Consider the following 23593-nt stretch of genomic DNA (forward strand, 5'->3'; position numbering starts at 1 on the left):
TGGAAACTGGAAAGGTTAGTCAGGTTGTTTAATGTGATGAATGGAGTGGGGGCTGGGGACAGCTGGGAACTAGGGTGCACAGAGGTTGGTATAGAGAACGGAGAGATCACTGGTGGAAGCTCCTGAGGGAATGGAGGCAAACAGAAAGAGGGAGGCATGCCATCCTAGTAAGGACAGGGAGAGAGTGGAATGGGCTGGAGAAAGGAATGCTGGGGGTGAAAGATACAAGGGACCTGAGGAGAAGACTAGAAAAGGGGAGGGGGAAGAAAAAGGGAAAAAGAGGACTCCTTGCCACCGAGTAAAAGCCCAATTGTGAGATTGACTCAATCAATCAATCAAGTCCTATTAGGGTTTATCTATATTATTGAGAGCTATCTGGACATTATTATAAAATATCTCTGTATCCTTAAAAAGCTAACAGAAAGTCCTATTATGGTTTTGCTGTATTAATAACCAAACTGAAAATTCCTACAAATGTTTTGCTGTATTTACAAGGAATACATGAAAAGTCCTATACTGTATTGCTACATTAACGAGAGCTACCTGAAAAGTCTGATATATCAGGGTTTCAAAGCACCGACGAGAGCCACAGAGAGCATGCAGGCCTGCCTCGCCCGCACATGCACCGGTGGGGATGAGGGAAGGACAGTAAGCTGAGCCAGGTACCCTAGTCGTGTGTACTTGGGAGCCATGTCGCTGTAGCGGCCGTCGTTGTGGGCAGCCGCGGCGGGCCCTCGGTCCGCCCTCCCGTCACCCCGGCCACGGTCGCGCCCCAGGTGGGCGCTGTAGTCGCCCAGGTAGCCGGTCGAGTTGTCGTACGTCTCGTCGTAGCGGCGGTGGTGGCCCTTCTTGTCGTGGACGCTACAACACACGAGCATTCCCACGCGTGACAAGAGACACGCTGGCGACGAATTGGGGCTTAGCATGTCTTTTCGCTATCGAGGTCCCAAGAGGCATTGGCGTAGCTGTGTTCATAAAGTTGGGGGGGGGGGGGGGGGACAAATAATGATTTTGATGTCATGTAAACCCATTCCCCTCCTACTAAGACAGAGGGTCCGGGGGTCCTCCACCGGGAAATTTTGATTTTAAAAGTGCAAAATAGCGATTTTTAAGCAGTTTTTGTATCTAACCATTGGATACATCAATGTTAAAATTATTATAGTTTCTTTAAGATCAAATTTGAGAGTGAAGAAATTACAATTAAAGTTGGACAGAATAATATTATAAAATAAAAATATCACGGTCTAGAAAGTTGGGGGGGACAGTCCCCTCCAACCAAAAAGTTCAGGAGGACACATCCCCCCTGTCCCCCCCCCCCCCCGGTTCCAACGCCCCTGCTAAGAGGGAATAAGAGATGAGATGAGAAGAGAATGAAGTCTTGATTCAAAGAATACAAGGGAAGGGGGGGGGGGGGGAATAGAAGTACCCCAAAAAACCTACAGACTCATGGCAACATCTGCCACGTTTCGCAATCTAGATAATCAATGTTTGACATTGCCAGGTCTCGATCTCTTAAAACTTTGATGGGAAGTGAGTGATTGGACCACTCAAAAGTCAGCAGTGAGAACATTTTTTCCTAAGAGTATGAGAGAGCCTCATTTTGATGTTTAACATACTACTAACAAGCAATACTAGTCTAATAATAAATAACAAAAATGTTATACCAAAAATTGATTGCAGACACCATGAGTAATGTAAGCCTCTATTTTTTTTTAACCGTATTCAAAAAGTGAGAAAATATGCTGACAACATTGGGGTTAACAGACTGCATAAGCAGTACTTACCTACTCTGTCAGCCGAGAGCCAGTAATATATTAAGAAAAGGTGGTTCTCAATATGTTATTCAGTAATAGATTATTAGGCATGAATCAATTAATTATGTTTTTATAAATCAAAACAATAGAGTTACCAATATGATTTACTTATTGCATCCACTAAAAGCAAACTACAGTTTGTTAAGTGTGGTTGAAGGATAATTTCAAAAGAAACTGCTCTAAATCATACTAAGTTGAACCATGCATTCAATATAACATGGAAATTATTGTAAAGTCATAAGGGAATAGTAACTCTGAAACAGATCCTAAATCTGTTGAAAACACTAATCCAAATGATAGCATACAGCCATACAGCCAACTGAATGTGCTGGATTATTCTATGAATAACACTAATACTCGTGCAAACGTTCTATGTCTGAATCAACTTAACAGTTGTGCTACGTGGTTAAAGCCTAATGAACAACTATGACAATATTTATGTTCCTCTGCACACTATCTCCTCATGTTCAAAATCTTCTTATGCCTTTTCAATCCCAAGACAGCTAACCAGATAGTCCGAGTTCTATCAGGTGGTACTGTCGTGTTGGTGCCACTGAATGTACATTTACACAGGCTAATTCTGGCACAAGTCAGAGCGCACATGCCATTTGAGCTTATGGCTAAATGTACATACATGGTGGTGCCAACCCAAGAAAGAGATGCAATTAAAAAAATTCTCATTACATATCTAAATACAGTTTAGAAAATGGGACAGTTCTAAAAAAAAAAAAAAATTGACATTTTGGAGGCAGAGAGTTCAGCAAAGCTTTGCTGGTAAAAAATGTGATGGTCTTTTCATACAAAAAAAAAACAATATTTTCAAGTTATTTTAAGCACTGCTTTAGATGGCTAATTAATAGCATACTCACTACATTAAGTACTTCATGAATTACAACATACTTGGTTTTCTAGCAAAATAAATTTCCCAACATATTTGCATGCTATAAACAACAAAGGCAACATCAAGCACAATAAACACAACTTACTTTGCTAGTGGAATGTTATCGCGATCGGCGTACGCATCATACAAGTAATCACTGTAAACAAAGATTAACGTTAGTTAAGAATACCACCACAACCAACATGCAGATAAAGACCAACCATTACAACACCATTTCCTGTTAATGACAGATACCCGTAATAACAGATACCAGTAATGACACCATCAACATGACACACACACACACACAAACACACAGAAACCTAGGTATTACCTGCAGTACTTTATAACATTTTATCACTGGAGTATCATGTATACTTCTTGATCTCTAACTTGCCATAAGGATTTTAAAATTAATGAGGTTAAGATTTTTTTTTAACTGTTATCATAGAAAATTATAATGAGTGAAAAATTCATGTTAAATAATTAAAGTATGCAATTTTTGCATTAAGTTATCACAAAAAGTCTTAAAAATAGATTTAAATGTTCTATTCTCAAAATTAAGATATCCCTTTCCCCACATACATATATACATACATATGTACATAAAATGAACAATGGTTACCATCACCTAACTTTATAAACACATACACTTTACATTCAAAACACAAAGATTTTGCCTCACAAACCACAATAAAAATAAATAATATCGAAGGGTAAGTTTAAGAATTTGTAAAAGTTAAATTCAACCCCATGCAAGAATTGTATACAAAAAAACCCATGCTAAAAAAAATGTATCATGACTAAAATGAACGCACACACAAACCCCCATAAAACGTAAACAGTTGAAGTGTTACTTACGATTCAACGAGCGGTCCAGGGTAGGGGTCTGATTTTTTGTACAGAGTAGCCAGTTTGACGGACAGTATTATGGCAGGAATGAAGAGCAGGAGTGACCAGCCAATGCTTGCCCAGAATCCATTCTGCCAAACAAAAAAAAACATCGTTAAAACTATCAGCATTAATAAATTACTGTATTGCTGTCTTGTTCCTCACAATAAAACTGGAAAAATAATCACTTTTTACTTTTTTACTAATAAAACATTTCAAGGGGAGGAAAAAAATTTATTTATTATTGAATGGACAATGGCAACACTGTATTCACCAGCATAAGGATCGCATCTGTAATTTTGGGCGAAAAAATCCAACTTTTCACTGCCACGGTCGTCCATGAATTTGTGTCGCACCATAAATCTGGCTCCAGTAGAATACAAGTGAAGTCTTTATGTTCCGTGTCTCGGGTTATTGCGGTGTAAGAAACATGGCACCGGTTCTGGTCTTCCCTTTTCATCCTTTATGCCCCAAGAATACTATTTTTTATATTCTTGTTTCCCTTCAATTTTTTTCCTAACCTAACTAAAACTAAGTGTATTTGTTGGGAGGGGTCTGGGTTAGAGAAAAGACTAAATGCGCCCTAGGCCGAAGCCTTTACGCCTAATAATGATGGGTTTCAACCCTGCATCATGTGCTTTGTTCAAAGATTGGCCAGCCGTGGCAGCAATTTATGCCATTACTAACTCCCCTATTCCCATCTCTTATAATTTTTTTACCCGTATCATTCACCAAGAGATAACAGACGGCATGGCACCCTACTCATTTTTTTTTTGCCCTTTTCGGCAGTTTTGTCATGGAATGTTGCAGTAGAAAGCATGGAAAATTTCATGTCAAAAAAAGTTTGGATAGTTGTGTCACAAAAACCTGTTGAGATAAAACATGATGAGGAGGAGGGAGAACCATAAAAACACACAAACACTAACACACACCACTGACATGCATGTTCACTTCAATCACATTTGATATTTTAAGTTCCTTTTCTAATAAGTTTTTATAACCTCAATTCTTTGCTTAAAGATTAAAAAAACTTTATAAACAAGTACTTATAAAAATAAGTTAATATCAGCATGTAACTGAGAGACATTATTTCAGTAAATGAATTGATAACAGTAACACTTTTTCTGGAACTTAAATAATTTTTGGCCCCCAAGTCATTTCTTCTTCAAGTGTTAATAAACTATGTATGTTAACAAAATAGTGTATGTTAATTCTAAAAGAATTAAAAATTGAAAGTAATGAGGGTATCAAGTTGAAAACAGTACTAACCATTGATAGGAACAAGATTACGCGGTGAATTGAAATAAAACCATTATAACACCAAAAAGCATTCAAAAACATCATGTAACACCAAAATGTGAGTTAATACACTATATAGCATCAAAATGCAAGTTATATCATGGAATTACATAGTATTTAACCAAAACTTAATTCTTGGAATAAAAAAGTAATTTATTTTAAGAAATGTTATTTCTAGACAAAAAAATAGTACCATAGTGCATGGATCGAAAAAAATTAATTTAATTTGGTTTTTATAGTACATCACTCATCACTTTTAAACCACAAATACTCGCTAATTTATTTTAATTGTTCTTGATGTTCTGTTTTAGACTTATTTATTACTAATTTTTTATTGTAAAAATGCAGCATATAAATTGTATTACTATTTTGGTGGAATTAAGTATTAGAAAACTGCTTTTATCAAAAATTTAAATACCGAAAGTTTTAAAAACCAAATTGAACTAAAAATAAAACCACAATATCCTGTCTCAAAGTATTGAAGTATCGAAACCATGCAATAGCCCCAACTCTAAAAGCAAGCAGCTAGGGATGGGGCGAATCCTGATTTCCTCGAATCCGAATCCTAACTCAAATCCGAGACTGGAATTGCCGAATCTCGAACCCAAACTCGAATCTTTTAACAGATGATGTCCACATATCTAATGTAAGTGAGATGTATTCTGCTTGCACTTAAAGTCCCTTGACTTTATCACATGTACTTTGGTACATTTCTGGTATAAGTGTATATAAAGATAAAAAATTTTTCTTGAGAAATTTCAGCTTTAGTACAGATTAGCGGTTAGGATTTTTTCTATAAATAACTAGAGGTCTGCGAGCCTAAGAATTTTACTTCGAGCCGAGCTCGAGCTTTTGTGGTACAGTTACACTTTTGGGAAATTATTTTTATCTTAAACTTAGTATAATGTTTGAATAAAGTATTAAAATGAAGTGGGCTTATTAATTCTGGGTAACTATTTACAGAGTGTGTTTACATTTCGCACTGCTAGAAAAAAAAATAACATTTTTTTTCCATTGAATCTTACCTGTTTCCATTTGTTCATTAGTAACTGATATCATCCAACTAACATAACCAAGTATATGTTTGTGTAAATGTAACATATCTTTGGAAAAATTTCATCCTTGTCAATTTTTCTGAAGCCCTTACTGAGCTTCAACAAACTTAGCACCAAAAATCATGTTGTTTGAAAAGTACATTCACATTGTTTCAACATCTCCACTTTTCCTCACAATAATTCTGAGAGAGATTGTCACAGAGTATTAAATTCTGTTCTTTAATCTATCATGCAAAACAATAATTTGTTCTGCACGTTCAGGAGTCAAATTAGCTCTACGATTGGAGATAGTGTTTCCAGCAGAAGAGAAGCGTCTCTCGCTGGCAACCTGCGTGGCTGGAATGCTTTAGTAAAATTGCTTAACCTCAAAATTAGTGTCCTAATATCTGTAACTGGTCATTAAAGTTTAATCAATTGAAAGTAATAAAAATAAAAGCATTTTACTTACATTTGCAAAAAAACATACACACAATAAACCTACATGGAAATTAAAGTCTTTTTCAATATCCTGAAGTCTGAAATATGTTCACTCATGACATCAAATGTAGAGCTGTACTGAAGAAGCCGATTTTGCCAATATTTAGTTGAATCGGCATTTCTGCCGACTTCCGATACAGTACGCTTGTTAATTTTCGGCCGATATTACTGAAAAACGAAAGAGACTGCCATAACCTAAAAATCCACGAGTACCATTTTCACTTTTTGTAGTAGTACTGCATTATTTCAGATCACATTATTTCTTAGCAACATGTGCCATCCGTACATATCAATGTTTAACATCCTTTTTTTTTAAATGTTCTTTAATTTAATATGTCATAAATAAATAATACATTACTATAACGGTAAATATACATCTCGGTTGTTACGGTAACTATAGTGCAAATATGGTAGCTATCATGCTTCTGTAGTAATTATGGTATTCTACAAAGAATCTTTAGTTCTTTTTATGGTAATTATCTTAAAATAACTATTGGGTTTGTACTGTAGTTATAGTACATCATCCATATTTCTTCGTATGTTGTTGTTCATTTGACTTTTCTTCATATTTACGTGCGCCATTATTTGAGACAGGAAGTTTCAGAAAAAAATTTAACAGACTTTATATCACACATTTAATGGCGTAAATGATGATACCTCGGGCAACTTCAACGCTTTATACGGAAAAACCTACCATGCGGGACCTCGTAAGCGAGTTTTACCGTTTTTTTTTTCCGCAAATAGTAAAAAACCGAATCCTTTGACGAATCCTATATCAGACCTGCCGAAGCTTCGAATCCCTAGGATTCGGCGGATTCGGCAGATATTGGATTCGGTCGCCCCATCCCTACAAGCAGCGTAATATTCAAACGTTCATCATTGATCGCAGTACGCCAGACGGATCGAGTGAGCAGGGCACTCACAAGAGGATCCAGCGCTTCGTGGCACGTGGCGACGACGACGGAGCTGTACACCTGGCTCAGCGGCCCGCATCTCCCCGCGCCCGTCACGTTGTTGATTGTGCGCTTCAGGAACGCATCCACCATCCTGACAGAAGAGTTCAGGAACTCTTCGATAAGCTGCAGGGTACAAAAAATATAGACAGACAGGTGACATACATAACATTAGCAGAAACATTAACTCAGTCAAACTCACGTGGAAAATCATTTGAGTCCAATCTTACCCATTGCAAGAATCATTTAAAGAACATAAAAAATTTCTAGCAAAATCATTAAGTAAAAAATTGTACCAAGTTGACAGCAGAAAAAAAAAGCATCTAGTAAACAAAAAATAATCAGTGGAGAACTAATAAAAAAACAGATGCTGAAAGCCAGCTATGGTGTATGTTCCTAAAAAAGTTTCAAATCAATATTTCCCATTGCAATGAAGTTAAACTATACCTTTGAATATATATACTGTATAGAAGTCGCCAGCCCAGGTTAAAATTTCTAATACGGTTTGAGGTAGTTGGTTAATTCACCGCCGCAATCGCCACCATCTCTAGGGCATCGACTTCTGGTGGTCCCTAGCGGACAAGTGTCGAACTCTTCAAACACACCTTCCCCCTCCCGTTGAACGACCTTGAGCTGCAGTGAATGATTGGTGGGGGGTGCAGGGAATGACAGCGGGCGACAGTGCTGCGCTGTAATGTGTAAATAACAACCTAAGACGTTACAGGACGTTACGGCAGCGCACTGCAGCGGTAAAGTTCCCAAGCTGCTCATCATACGCTCCTGAAAAACGTAGAGTAAATCCTATCGACTCGCGACTTTTATACAGTATATATATTCAAAGACTATACTGACGTTGGACAAACCGGTAAAATAGCTATTCTGTTACGGCCGCCGTGTCCCAAACAGGCTGCCACCGTGTTCCTCGGGCCTCACCATGTTGATGGAGTCGGTGCCGTTGTCCTTCATGTACGACTCGACGGCGCCCGCGGACGTGACGAGGCTCTCCACCGCCTCCCCCAGCGAGGAGTGGTTGAACTTCATGTCCGTCTGGAGCGCCAGGGTCTTGTCCTTCAGCTGCCTCACCACCCGGCTCAACTCCAGCACCTCCGTCTCCTGCAGACGCTGCAGCTTCGCCGACTGCATCCGCAGCGAGGCCGCTATCTGCAAGCGCAGTCAGTCAACAGTCGTGGTCACTCGCATCCTCGCTCCACTTTAAAAAAAAAATCGGTTGTATAAAGTCGGTTTACGGACGATAGTTTAACGTGACGACGTCATAACAAAACATTGATGAAATGATTGCATACATTTATGAATAAAATTGAATTATATCACTATTTTGTACGGATACAAAGAAGGAGTGAAATGAAATCTACAATTTAATTGATTAATTTTCTTTTATTTGCACTCATTAATTCAAATATGTTTATTACTTTAGCGAAGAGATTATTTTAGCTATAACTTTTATACATTTTTGCTATTTAACTTCTTCCAGTCTGTGTTATTCTGTTAAGGATAGGACGATGATAGGAAAAGTAGGAAACGAATGGGAGTGTTTCAAGTTTAATGTGCCTCGAAAAAGTCAAATCGATGGTTGTTCCAATCAAGTGGAAGAGAGATAGATGCGGCGCAAGCGTACAATGAGCGTAACGGGACACAGCGCAACGGGACACAGCGCAACCGGACAATGTGCGTTACGGGACACTTTTTCGTGCGTGCAGTCGGCATTCATCAATTTATTAGACGTTGTCACGTCAAAAATGTATAAATGAACAAGATAAATTTTTCTGGAACTTTTTGACAAAACTAGTCAAATGCAGTAAAAGGTTGAAAAATTCAATATTGTTTTCACACTAATAGGTACTGGAGTACCCAAATTATACACACAGTAAAAACCTCTAAAGAAAATCCCTGGCCAAATATTACAAAAAAAAAATTTTTTTTTTTATGATTTACTTATGTTGCAATTTTATTAAAAAAATAAATAAATACCAGCCTTTACACCCCATAGCTGGCCTAGTTCTCTCCACTTTCCTTCTTTTTATAAAACAGAATCTTGCATACACTATTTTATAGTGTATATGACTATGCACTTATGCAAGAAAAAAATGCTCTTACAATATGAGTGATGGTAGACTGGAGCATGACACTTTCACCTCAAATTATCATCACTATAGAATTTCTATGACTTCTCCAGGAATTCAAGTAAAATCCCTCACTTTCTCAGACCAAATCTAAATTCCCTGACTATTCTCTGATTTTCCCTGACTATCTAGGATGTGGATACCCTGTGTTTCAATTTGTAAGTACCTTGAGAAACTTTTAACATGATATTACTGTATTTAAGAAAAAACTAACCTGACAAGCCAGGGTATCTAGAAACAGCCCATAAACTGAATATACCCTGGTTTTTCAACGAATTCTCAGTTTTTTATAATTTTTTCACTGAACAAAATGAGTAATATCACTACACCACTTCCTAACATTGCAACAGTCGCAACATTCTTAGATTCTTCAATATCGTTACAAATATTATCACACTGTAACCAAGGGCTTGAAAATTAAGAACAAATACATAGATAATTAGTGTCACACTCGAAGGCCCCTTATTAGATGGAATTCAACCTACGTATAAGAACTCCTGGACTACTGAAATTACATTGATAATAATTGTTTGAAAAAAAATTTACAACACTGAGTTGAACCAAGCTGCAAAATTTACTTTTGGTTCTTAATTATATTGATCTCTCTACACCGCAGCTATAAATTTTCTTAGCCAAATTACTTTAGCATGCCAATAATAGTTAGATTAAACCCACACAGAGCCTGAAATTGGTAAAACAAAATTTCCTTGCCTGTGGATCCAGAGCAGGTTTACCAGCCAGTATGTCAGCCGTGTTGTTAAGGTCCCGAGCTAGATTCATCAAGTCAATCTGCACAACAGCATCTTGCATCTGGAAAAATAAACAAAGTTCAGGCCAGGCAGCAACTGAATATTCTTGCTCCTCCATATACCAATTTTATTTTTAAAAATATTAAAATAAAAATTTAAAAATAAAGGAAACCTTTAAACTTGTTTTGTATTAGAATAAGTTATATATGCTATTTTAAATATCAAAGGTGAATTACAGTGGTACTATCAATAAAAATTATGTCATATGAAATGCTTAGTCACTTTAAAGTGCTTACATATTCTTAGGTCCCTATCAAAGTACCAGAGAGTTACTTGCTTTATAAGCCGCAGTTTTCCACAAACCACTTCCAAACTGATTCATAAAATCTAGAAGTGGAAAATCTCTTTAAAGTTCATTAATAGGCAATATCCGACCAAAGAGTTAGAAACGGGGAAGGTTTTTTTTTTAAAAAAACCAGAAAAATCGCTGTAACTCCCATAATATGAAAAATATCACATCCATTTGAAAGTATTATTACTTGTAGGAGTACTCCCAAAACCTTTTGTCTGAATAAATTTTTGATACAACCAACCATAATTGCAAGGGGTTGAAAAAAACAAGGGTTGGAGGACAAACAAAAACTCTTGTAGGCACATCAAATTCGTACAAATTCTTTGTTAGTTTTACAATTTTTATTTAAACCAAAACTTTTGTCTGCAACAATTTTTGATCATACAAACCATTACTGAAGGGATTGAAAAAACCTGGGTTTGAAATAATAAAAATAAAACTTCCCTACCATGAACTCTATTGAATTAATGTTTAGTTTTGTTTAACTTTTTAAATATTGTTGAAAACTTTTGTCTAAAGTAAATTTTATGTAACAAACCATTACTGTAAGGAGTGGAAATAAGAAGGGTAGAAAGTCAAAAAAGTCTTAACTTTTTGATAGCTGTACTATAAAATCCATTATCATTTACTTAAAACTCCTAACCTTTATCTAAAACCTTTGACGGAAACAATTTTTGATGAAACAAAACATTACCAAAAAAACAGATTGAAATTTAAAAAAATTTAAACTTCCTTAGTATCAAATTCATCAGAATAATAAACAACCTTAATTTAACTTAAACCTTTTTATGACCATGTATTAGTGCAAGGGATGAAAAATAGTGTTTAAAGGTCAAAAATAATTATTGTATAAGTACGTTAGTAGGCATTAATATTAAATTCATTAAAACATTCAATGTTGGATGCATTGAGTGAAAAACAGTAAAAATATTTTTTGCTGCATGGAATATACAAGGAAATGTTTAATCAATCTTTTCATGTAAAAAAAGCTATTCAATGAAACAATATAATAAAATAAAAATGTTTGTGATATTAACTGCATCACAAACACAACAGCTATTTATTTTATAATCTTAAATCAAAAGTTTTTGGAATAAACATAACACATGCAGTACAATCAAATTTCTTATTACTGCACATTCACAGACCGTAAGCATTCTTTAGAGAGAACATACCTTATTGAAAGCTTCAAAGTTGATGTTGTCGAAGGAGTGGGACAAGTTACGCAGCTTTTGCTTTGTCAAACTGTCTAGAATCTCGAAATCTTTATTATTAAGAGAGAACGTCATTCTTTTAATATCTGCAATAGAATTTGTCATGTTGTACGTGGTTGGGAAATGGCTTATTTTTGAAACGTCAATCACTCGGGACAGCTGTAGCACTTCGTACAAGCTTGCGTTCTTCTGGCAAGTACTGAAACAAAACCAATTTCACCCCCATTACACTTTTACATATTATACATTCATAACATTTTAACATTTATTAAGAAATTTAAAAAAAAACAAATGGAACTCTGAGCTGGTGGTTGAGTGGTCAGATTATTTACCTCCCACCGAGACGACATGGGTTTGATTCCCAGCAGGGTCAAAAACAAGAATTTTTGGCACGTGGGAAATATGGCTCAATCCATTCCAGTTCTTTGCACTGTAGAAAGTACTACAAACAAAAACAGTGAGGTTAAAAAAAAAATTTAAAATTATTTTTTTAATAATTCTACAATATTAAGTTTGCCACACAACATAGTGGTTTTTGGTGGCTTTACACATTCTTGATTTGTGGTTCAAAATTTTCATACATTTTTTAAAGATTAATTAACGCTATCACTAAGTGAAGAGCCAAATTCTTTGGAGCATGATATAAACTTGGTAGTCTCTTGTTTATATGTAATACTGTATACTTAACAGCATTAACCTAATAAAACATTTTTTCATCACATAACCAGAAGAGGATTTTCAGCAGCAAATTGGAGTTAAATACTGCTACAAGTGAGTAAATTCTAAGGTAGATTAAATGATCTAGCAAATCTATCTTATGAAATTATGGGTACGGAACTCACTAACCAACTCAATTAAATTTCACACTGAGAATGCCTTGTAGGTACTGAGTCAGTTCTCAGTGTTTTTTTAACCTTGTCACTTTCAAGTGAGTGCTTCTAGAAACTTGATTAAACAAAGACTGACTCCCCAACTGGCTCTTTCGGACAGAAAACCACCTGCGGGTTGAATATTGAATGAATTAACAAACTAGGTTTCAACACCCCTCGACATCAAGTGCTCCAGGGGAAAGACATGCAACACTAATTTTATGCAGTTGTAAGAAGGAATGGCTGTTAGAGTGGCCACAATGGTAGAGTGGTCAGACACCTACCTCACAACAAGAAACCAGGTTCGATTTCTGGTGGGGTCTAACACAAACATTATGCAAATGGAAAATATGGTGAACATTGCTGTGAGCTGGCTGGTTTTCCAGAGGCACTATTCATTCCGTCAATGCTCATTCTCATCTCATCATCCCTCATCCACCTTTAATGAATGACAATGTTGACGAGGCCTTAATTCAGACGATGAATGAGAGAAAGATTAACATGGAATGCAGTAAAAGCGTTTAGCCGGGAATTTTTTTTATATAGAATTGATAGATATCAAGAGGAAAGACTTTCATATCCTCTCCTGGTTCATGAATCCCATTTCAGTACTTTTTTCATTAGTGATGTTCAAGACCCAGTGACTTGTATGAAGCTTTGACTAAATATGGATACAGACTACGTTGGCAAACTGCACAGTAAAAAAATTTGTCTTCATTATTGAATGGCTACTAGTTATTTGCCTAATGAACTGTCAAAATTGTGTCAAGGAGAATTTAGCTCGTATGTTGGTGATGTTGGTTCTTGTATAGCTATGTTTTTTTCCTAGTTTCAATGCAGTATTTTTCAATATTTCAATCCATAGAGCTTTTAAATATGTTATTTGTCAAATAATATAAAAAAAATGTTGATGCATAATTCATAAAGAACACAAGGTAAACTGTAAAGCCAATGCATACACAGAATAAAAGTATCAGAATATATAATATCTTTAGTTTATGGTGTGAAGTAACTACTGGTTTCCCCCCATAGTCCTATAAACAATGAAGTTTTTGTAAATCTCCAACACGTTTTAGCAAGCTACAATCTGCACCAGTTTAACGTTCTAGATTTGATGGAGTGCATGCTCTTTTACGGGCTGAGCAACCACCGAGACGAGCTCCCAACATGAGGGAATGGATACGCCCGCCATTTCATCGCAACCTGAGGTGTTTGAGAAGAAGCTACAATGAGAGGCTGAGGCAGCCCATCCAAGCTTCATCGCCACTCCCCCTTAACAAAATTAGGCTAACATATTATCAGGCTATCTTAGCCAGAATGTGTGATCCAGACTGGGTCCCAGCATGTTAGCCATTAAAAGGTACAATCTGGACAGCCTCTGGTGAAAGCGTACCCCCTTCGAGGCAATCCTATGTGAGAAGGAGCGAAACTTTGGCACCCCTACCTCCAGCCCACACAAACCAATGTTACTAGTCCTTACACCCTGCCCGGGCAGGCTGCAGCTATCTACTCCTTCCAATCCCAATCACGAGGGTGGTTTTGGACCCAGCTAAGACGAGAGGATGAGGCTACCCATCCCAGCTAGCGGCAAGACTTACACGATGACGTTGCTGAGGGTGGTGTCGATGCCGCCGCTGCTGTTGGGGAACCTGAACATCCCGCCGATGTTGACGCGTCCGTCGATCAGGCCGAACACCTGGCTGTCGCGCGGGGACTGGAGAGACTCGCACACCACCTTGTGCCCGGCCACGCCCACCAGGAAGAGCACGAGCGTCAGCACCATCAGCAGCACGGAGAACAGGAACATGAAGGCCACGCCCCTGCAACGTTCAGTGTTTCCACGCCTCACTGTCGTCCGAATTGTGTAGCTTTTCCCATTACCAAGCTGATTCATTTAGATCCTGTTGCTCTCAAAAAAAAAATTCTTGCATTGTCTTTAATCTGGCAAGTTCGGGACCACAGTCATGCCAGATTAACGACTTTGCCAGATCATCTAACGTCAATATTAGGGATGGGACGATTCCAAAATTTTCTATTCCGATACCCGATTATCGATTCCTTAAAAAATCCTTCGATTCTCGATACTCGATACTCACCTAGTTAACTTAATATTAAATAATTCAAATTCTATTTGCAACATTTTTTTTTCAGCTTTCAATATATATATGATGAAGCATACATCATAAATTCATATTTATCAAATTTGAGTACACAACTAAGTTATTAACATTAACTCATATAAATGTTTACATCATTAGAAGTTAATGGCTCATATGTCAAAGGGGTCAAACTAATCTAAAAATTGTTTTGTAATACGGAATAAACTATAAAAAAAATTTTAAGCTTTCCTTGAGCAGTATAAATTATTTTCGTTCATACAACTTGCCTAACTTAGAGAAGGGTACAAATTAACTAAAAAAATTGTGAAATGAAACAGTAGCAAAATTAAGCAACAACTAGAGAACTAGCAAATGAAAGTGTTGTACTTGATTGTGGTATTTCGGCGTTAAGTTACATTTAAGAAACACAAATTCATTCGTTGTTATTTCGGCGTTGTGGTAACGACCCAACAAAATCTATAAAACACTGACCAACTAATCATCATTGTCACACCATTCGAAAATGAATGTTTGTTTACATTTTTCCGCTTTTTGGCGCGATTTAAAATGCTTGTGCTGCCCCGTACGGCTGGGTGACGAAATAGCATGGTTCGCCTGATAATCTGCTTGATACTACGACGCTGTTCCAACTATATGCCAGCGCCCCTGGCTGACGTGGTATGGCCACTCACGTAAGGCTGTTCCAAACACCATTTGCCCAATCATCTGCTTGCTTTTGTATTTATTTGGTGTCGCTGTTCCAAGCTGACGTCAGTGCCCCGAGCGGTGTGCGTAGACTTTAAAACTTCGCCTGTTTGTCTTATCTATCCAAACCACAGCCAAACATTATGCTGGAAAGGAAAATAAACGCCGTAGTTTTGCGTATTTTTACAGTATATTTTTGGGTTTAACATAACGTGAGTGTGTGTAAGCTTTTGTTTGCTTTAGTGCATTTATGATTAATGTTCAGTGGCGGCAATGTTGCGGTGTTTGTTTACCAGTGACGAGACAAGTCTTTTACCCAGTATTTAAATTTCCCGTAAAAACATTGCGATTTCGCGTTTTAATACTAAATTTCGTGGAAAAACGCTGTGTTGTGGCGATTTCGCTTAAAAACTGTATTTGACTTGTGTATAACATCGACCCAAGTTTTAGATATTATTTATTTGGGGAAATATGACTTATATATGCGTCTAGTCAGTCATAACCCCACTCAAAGAATCGTTAAATAATTGTATCTGACAGATTTGCAATGTTGTGAAATGATTTTTTTTGCTACATGCGGGAATCAACTTTTATCATCGATTCTCGATTATCGTTTATTTAAGTAGAATCGGCAGGTATCGATGAAATTGGGAATCGGTTTTCCCATCCCTAGTCAATATAGTTTCAACAGGAATATACCAAAGAAAAATTAATAAACCGTATAAAGATAGTTAAAAGAAGTTGCCCTTAAAGAAAAAATACAGATGTGTTGGTCTTCTTAAAAAAAATCATTAACGAAATGTACCCATGAAATATGAAATGTCAAAATGTAACCAGCTGGAAAACAGGAAACTGTACTGATACGAAAACCCACAGTAATGATTAACTGAATGAATTAAAAATGCAGTCAGCGCAGTAATGCTACTAACGTTCGAAATCTAGCCGCAACAATTTATAAGCAAGCAGCTTAATTGGTACCAGAAAAGCAAATAGCCTAATTGGTACCAGATAAGCAAGCAGCCTAATTGGTACCAGATTACTTGATGTTCTGTAACATAAAATGCTGAATTAAAGTCTTTTCACTGTAGTTTTCAATTTTTTATATGACATAACAATAACTAATGGAATGGACTACCCCTTCCCTTCTCCCCCAACACCCCAAATAACGCAGTCCAGAGATTTCAAACTCACTATAGTGATTCGTTTAACTGATAAATAATTAAACATAGAAATGTGCTGTCTAGAGCCAATGCTCTTTAGGTGTTGGAGTGAGACACTGGGCTAGTACATTAGTGTCCAAAGAGTATTTAAAGTTTTGGCGAACTATGAAACAACCCTTGAACAAGGGCTGTGCGTTAGTTTTTGATCTAAAAATAATTTTTACAATGCTTGCGAGTTTCTTAACTGTGAACAGGCATTTTCTGCCCTCAAAGAACACATTTAAGTATGTTCAACAGTTGCAACAATTTCAGATAGCGTGTGATAGTGTTAACTTTCACTCAAAACACTGGCAAACATTGGATAAAAATTATTTAAACACTATGAATCACTAAAGGCCCGTCTACAAAAGCAATGTCCTAGATTGTGTCTGACGGACACTGATTTCTGATTGGTCCATGTAACCCTCTGACATCATGGGTGGTGTGGGCGATGGTCCGAATCCCCCTGGTCCGAATACATTGGTCAACTCTAACTTTTTGTCCCAATCTGTGTCCTTGGTAGCATAGAAGAAAAACACTTGTGATATTTGCTTTTTTCCAAAAAGGTGAACAGAAAATAACAGATGGTGAAATGGAAACCAATAAGACAGAGACAAAATATTGGTCAGTGCTCTCTATTTATGATGTTTTTCAAAGGTCAAACAAAATGAATTAATTTTTGCAGAGTACTTGGAATTAATTTATTCAAATTTAACTTTTTCCTTACAGAATAAATAAATATTTCTAACTCCCACAATCTTCACAAGTTTCAATATTGAAAGCATAGCTGCCTACTAAATTATAATGCATGAAAAAATTAATTAAAACAATCTAAAATCATTTATTTTGGCGCTATATATTTTCTGCGCTCTAGTGACTATTTTAGAATAAAGTTTCCGACATCACAATTTAAGACAGGGCAGTATTCCATGCGACAATGACATTCACATTAGGATAAGGACATGGACCACCCACAGGTTCAGACTGTTGTAGATGGGCCTTTAACAATGTTAAAAGATTACTACACAATTGGCTGATAACTCACGCCATGAGAAACTTTCCTCCTGTGGCTCGGGTGCAACAGTCGCTGCCGTACTCATCCGGCCTCTTCCCACAGAACCCATAGAACAGCCCCATGGTGAGGCAGAACAGGATCAGCAGGAGAATACAACTAATCCCAAGACACAGGTAATACCTGGAACAGGCCACACAGGCAAATCATTATTCCTAACCGAAAAACTAATAATCCCTACAAATAACTAATATTATAAATGTGAAAGTGTGTTTGTCTGTCCTTCTTTCATGCAGCAACGGATAGACATGATTTTTTGCACGTAGTTTATGGACTGGAGAGGAACATATATAACATATAATTATGAAATTATATCTTTAAGGGAATAAAAAAGGGGTAAATTCCATTCACAAGAGGTAAATCACAAACACACAAGCAATGAAGTTTGTGTCATTTCTCTATGTCCGCCACATGGTCATATAGTAAGATCTGGCAACTTCCTATCATTCTCTTTGGTGAAACCCATCTGCTTAAGGAATCTACCAGCTACTAACGAATTAAATGTGCTAATAAAAGTTTAGTTAAGAACTTAGTTCATATATGGTGTTCAACCCCTAGGCAAGATGTCATGGAATGCACCAAATGCACGTTTGGTGCGTTCATCACATTTTGCCTAGGGGTTACCTGCCTTCCTACAAAATAAAGCTGAAGATTGGCATCCCTGTTTTTCCTATGCGTAGCCTTGATGCACCAATATTGTGCAATGAATGGGACTTCAAAATTAAAATTTCCCAATTTTCAAGTGTTTTTTCTACAGACTTGAAACTCGGTAGTGATGATCCTTATATTATGATGCGTTTAGCCCAGGCAACGCCGGGTACTTCAACTAGTACTTTATATGCCACATTATTGTAACAAACATACATGTGTACACACAACACACATGAAACACATGTGATTGCACGAATGAGAAGTTATACATTTAAACCACTAATTTTTAACAAGTCATCATTTTCTATCATGGGAACAAGATTTTACTGCGGTGAATTGCACCGAAAAGTGAGACGATGAATCATACAAACCGAAATATATGTTAATAAACCATGGAACTTGCAAGTTAAATAATGTGATGAAACTGAATTTAAAACTTTACTTAAACCAAAATTTCACTAATTAACATCTAAAATTCAATGAATGCTACATATTAGTATGCAGTTTGTAACAAAATACATGTATGGAACAAGTGGATTCTGAAAATTAATAATGTTTCTAGATTGGTAATGTACATTATTTTATTTTCTTTCCACGTAGCAAATTCCCATGTTTACTTTTAACAAACAAATTCTTGTCGGTTAATTTTTTCCAGAGTAATTTTGCTCAATATAATATTATCTATTTTAAACATTCAACTTTTATGACAATCAAAATGACACTGTTTTGATGCAAATAGCACAAGGAAATTTTTTATGGTATGTTTAATATTTTTTTGCCACATTCATAAACAGCATTTATAAAAATAAAACCAATACACCAAATTATTCCAATTAAGAAAAAAATTAAATAAGAATTTAAAAAAACTTGTCAGTGTAGCACTGAGCATTAAATAACTGCATTTCAATGTAACCTGTCACATAAAATAAATTTTACCTGTAACGAGCATACTTGTCTATGTATTTTTGCCCCTGAGTGATGGTATTATCCGCACCTCGAAGTTGAGTTTTGACATCTTTCAATGCTTGGGATATTTCATTTGCTATTTCTTTTATCTTTTCACCTGGAAGCACACACAAAGTATTACAGAAATAGATTACATGCTCTTATTTAATTTTTGTAAACTTAGTCTGAATTTACATATAAATTGATCCTGATCAATATTACCAACCTGCATCCAAACTGGCTTTCTCCACTTCTGGTGTCTTGTTGCTGATGTTTGTCTGGATATCATGGCTCAAGTTCTCAAAATGAGCAATGGCATTCTGGATGTTTGTGACAATACCACCTCCTTCTAAAAGTTTAGTGACACTTTCCAAGCTGTTGTCTACTGATGGTAACTATAAAGACATCAATCAAATTTTAGCAACTATCAATGCACATACATTTCCAGCAGGGTAACAATTATAATTACATTTATAAATTAATTAAGAGTTAATATCATGTCATAGCAAACAAACCAGAAAGCACATTCAGTTACAGGCAGTTAACTTGAAAAACAGTATATTTTTGTATTATTTTAGCCCCTAATTTATAATAAATGCACCACTGAAGTTTAACACTCAATACAATGTATTAGTTTTATTTAAGAATATAATTAATTTAATTCTTCAAAACTTGGGGGAAAAAAAATATTCTAATTCTCTTGATTTTAGTAGTTTAAAATAATATTTTGCATCTTATTTTATATTTATGAAACAGTTATAATGCATACCAGTTGCATTATGCTATAAAAAAACTTTCATCTCACTTATATATCACATATCTCCCACATTAATTTAAAAACTACTAAACTTCTTGAAAACTTCAGTAATACTTTTAGCAAACACAAAACTCTTATACTGGAAGCAACACTAAGAAAAGTAATGTTATAACTGTGATATAAATTATTTGTATTTTAAAAGGACAGTAAACAACATTTTCCAGGAACTCAATGATATGGTTTAGTATGGTGGATTTCTGTCCCACAATTGACTATTCAAATGAATTTGTTTTAATTTCATAGGGGAAAATCTATAAAAACACATGAGCATTTATACATAGCAAGAGCATATTCACAAGCTGTTATTAAAACACTGTGAGTCATGTGTTGAATCATCACACTCATGTGACAAACCCAACAATGATCATAATAATTTTTGAGCTTTAAGCTGGTACTTCAAACTAGGAGATCTAAGCTTGTACCTCAACCTAAGTATTCTAAGTTGGTACCTCAACCTAGGTGTTCTAAGTTGGTACCTCAACCTAGGTGTTCTAAGCTTGCTGTCACCTTTCCTGTCCTATTATGAGCCTTACTGTGCACAGCAATGAGACAAAAAACACTGCCTTCACCTCTGATAAAACATCAACACACATAATAGATTAAACATGCTTTCCTTAGAATTTTTTTCCATGAGCCACTTTCCACCGGTGCAAGGGAAATAATGAGAGCATTTCAGTATATGAGAACCGGTATATATGTGCGGAGTAAAATGAAGTTGTGTAACATACATATGCATGCAACAGCATGCACTATCACAAAAAAATATTTTGGCTTCAGATGCGCCTTTTGTAATGTGGTATAGTCCAGGATATTTTCGTATTGAAATATTATGTCCAAAATGGAAAATTGAACAATTATAAAATTATGTAAATTTAGCTTAGTAGGACAACCGCCACAGCCTACCATTCAGAATTTAACTGGCCGAAATGCAAACCATTATATATTTAAAACTGCATTCTCATTCTACGTAGGTAGTTTTGATACACCCCAAAAGACAAAAATAACATTACAAAACTAAACTGACCCATTCGCATGTAATCCTGCCGTCAAGTAATATAACGAAGCAGCCAATGGCCAAGTTGTGTAGTTCATCCTTGGGCCAGAAAATAATTTTGAATTTTTGCAAGTTTCTAGTGATGGCTCATCAAGTAAAATTTAAATGTACAGTATAAATTTAAATGTTTGTATCTTCCAGTAAAGAAGCTTGAGGTAAATAAATACTCCGAACAGTGAATAACATGACAGTGTACAGCGTGTTTAAGTTAATAAGTAAAGTTAACAGCAGAAGGATTTCATGGAAGAGTGAACCTCCTAAAAACAAATTGACATGTATAATCCATGATTAGTAAGACAAATCTGGTACCAAATCTGTAGGGTTATAAGTAGTACACGGAATATCAAATATGCATGTGAGTATTTGAACATGAAGTGATAAACAGCCTGAATACCTTCAACACCATAAAAACTTTCTCCATTATTACTGAATGTGAGAATTATATAGTATTAAACTAACCATCCATAATTGCTGAAATAGCCAAAATATTAAAAAAAAAAAAATTTTTAAATCAAATAATGCAATAAATAAGTCAACTACATAAGCCAAAACCCTACAAATAAATTCGAGAATAATAGAAAATTGACCTATAGTAGCTTTAGTTAATTTATTAGAATTTATTAGTAAAATATGAGCTGCTCAGCCCCACAATAATAAATACTTAAAGGTATTTTATTATACATAAAATATTTATTAAAAGGGTTATCAAAATATCTGACTTTTGTTTTATGATTGCATAAAACTCTTGTAAAGTATTCATATGATCCTAAAATAAACACTAATATTATGATATAACTTAAAAATCAAACAAAAACAGGAACTTAATTATTTTAACAGTAGAAAGTACTAATAAAGAAGAATACAATTTCACAGTAAGGCTGAGCACCTCTATCATGCACAGCACAGTACTTTTGATTAATTAATCATTTCTCAAGCGCTATTAATATCAGCAGCATCAAGGAAAAACTGGTTATTTTTTTTTGTGATGAAGTAAACACCACCTCCAAAACTGATAAAAATATTTAGCAGCGAAGCATGTTTTTGCTGCATGCAAAATGAATGGTTTATATACCTCTGGAAAATATCTCGCTAGGAACTGGTGCATGAAAAGAGAAACACAAAGCTATTATTAGTTACATTCAATTAAATATTCTAATATATACTAGCTGTTCAAAGAAAACTAGCATGATTACAGCTATATGTTGAAAACATATACTATTTAATATTACTACAGGAAATAACTTACATAACTTACGACTAGTAAACATTCTGATTTAAGTGGTATTTTTCCTTCTACAATAAGTTATTAGTCCAAAGTTCTTTAACAAAGAGAATAATATATATATATATAAATTACTAATGCTTTTTTAAGAACCTTAAAACACTACTTTCAGACTTAATTATAATCTATCATTGTTCCAGTGTTAAAAACATTCCTGAAAAAAATATTACATCCAATATAAATGGGTGCTGTGAACTCACCTTGTTATGCATAAGTCTTACTTCACAAAACTTATGTTAAAGTTCAATTTTTTTCTCCAGATATTTAATATAACAAGCAATATCATTCACAAATCTGCTTTGAGTAATTCAGTATTTTTTTTTTACAAGCATTACATGCACCTAAATAGCATGAGAATTAGAAAGCTTAACGATATAATTAGTACTTCACTTTTAAGTTGTATTGCTCAATCCAAATGGCTTTGATATGAATTCAATACACAGGATGAAATACAATTTTGTTAACTTGTGGTAGTTACCTAATTACTGCCAAATGCAGTTAGTTTCAAAAGTCTATACCTTAAAAAGCAAGCTTAACTCAGAGATGAATTTCAAAGTGGAAGATAATGAAGAATAGTCCTAATTTATCAAAAATTAACAGATGTCATAATTTGAAGTTTATCTAACAAGTATAACTGTCCAGTCATGAACAACTTTTGTTAGCTTTTAATCATAATAAACAAATCCACAATGGTTGAAATAGCAACCACATTCCATTACTACTTTTATTCCATATATGAAATTAAAATTCTTTACTACTCTGTTTGGCATATTATAAAAATTATAAGGGTCACCAATGCTGCCAGTTTCTTCTATAATTATTATGTAGACAACATACATATCAATCTTTATTCTAACACATTGCTTCAATATACCGTGTTTTGTCACATAATTGTCACATTCGCATAAAAATAGCACTCTTAATTTTCAAACTTGATTTTAGCATAAATTGTGCAACAATTATGTGATAAAACATGGTATAGATGAATAGTTACGGATATTTTAATTCTTTAAGAACTAATGTGTGTGTGCCTTTGTTGAGGTAGAAAATTTGATGTAAAAAGCAGATATGCACC

At 35.3% G+C, this 23593-nt stretch overlaps 1 protein-coding gene across 11 annotated transcripts in view; it reads right to left on the reverse strand.

The window, feature by feature from the left end:
* LOC134537674 (prominin-1-A) overlaps positions 1–23593 on the reverse strand; it is a 224089-nt gene that overhangs the window by 9964 nt on the left and 190532 nt on the right. For 2 of the 11 annotated variants that reach the window (XM_063378379.1, XM_063378371.1), the window contains exons 8-19: positions 22309–22332; positions 19592–19760; positions 19357–19483; positions 17743–17892; positions 14293–14514; positions 11787–12024; positions 10222–10320; positions 8303–8530; positions 7340–7495; positions 3556–3677; positions 2801–2851; positions 682–861 (exon numbers count right to left, since the gene is read on the reverse strand). In XM_063378379.1, the coding sequence (XP_063234449.1) occupies positions 682–861; positions 2801–2851; positions 3556–3677; positions 7340–7495; positions 8303–8530; positions 10222–10320; positions 11787–12024; positions 14293–14514; positions 17743–17892; positions 19357–19483; positions 19592–19760; positions 22309–22332 (1766 nt within the window). Of the gene's footprint in view, positions 1–666; positions 862–2800; positions 2852–3555; positions 3678–7339; positions 7496–8302; positions 8531–10221; positions 10321–11786; positions 12025–14292; positions 14515–17742; positions 17893–19356; positions 19484–19591; positions 19761–22308; positions 22333–23593 lie in introns of all 11 variants that reach the window. The other 9 variants (XM_063378378.1, XM_063378370.1, XM_063378381.1 and 6 more) reach the window with 6 other exon arrangements.

This window comes from Bacillus rossius, chromosome 12 (assembly GCF_032445375.1).
Source record: "Bacillus rossius redtenbacheri isolate Brsri chromosome 12, Brsri_v3, whole genome shotgun sequence".
Taxonomy (NCBI): Eukaryota; Metazoa; Arthropoda; class Insecta; order Phasmatodea; family Bacillidae; genus Bacillus; species Bacillus rossius.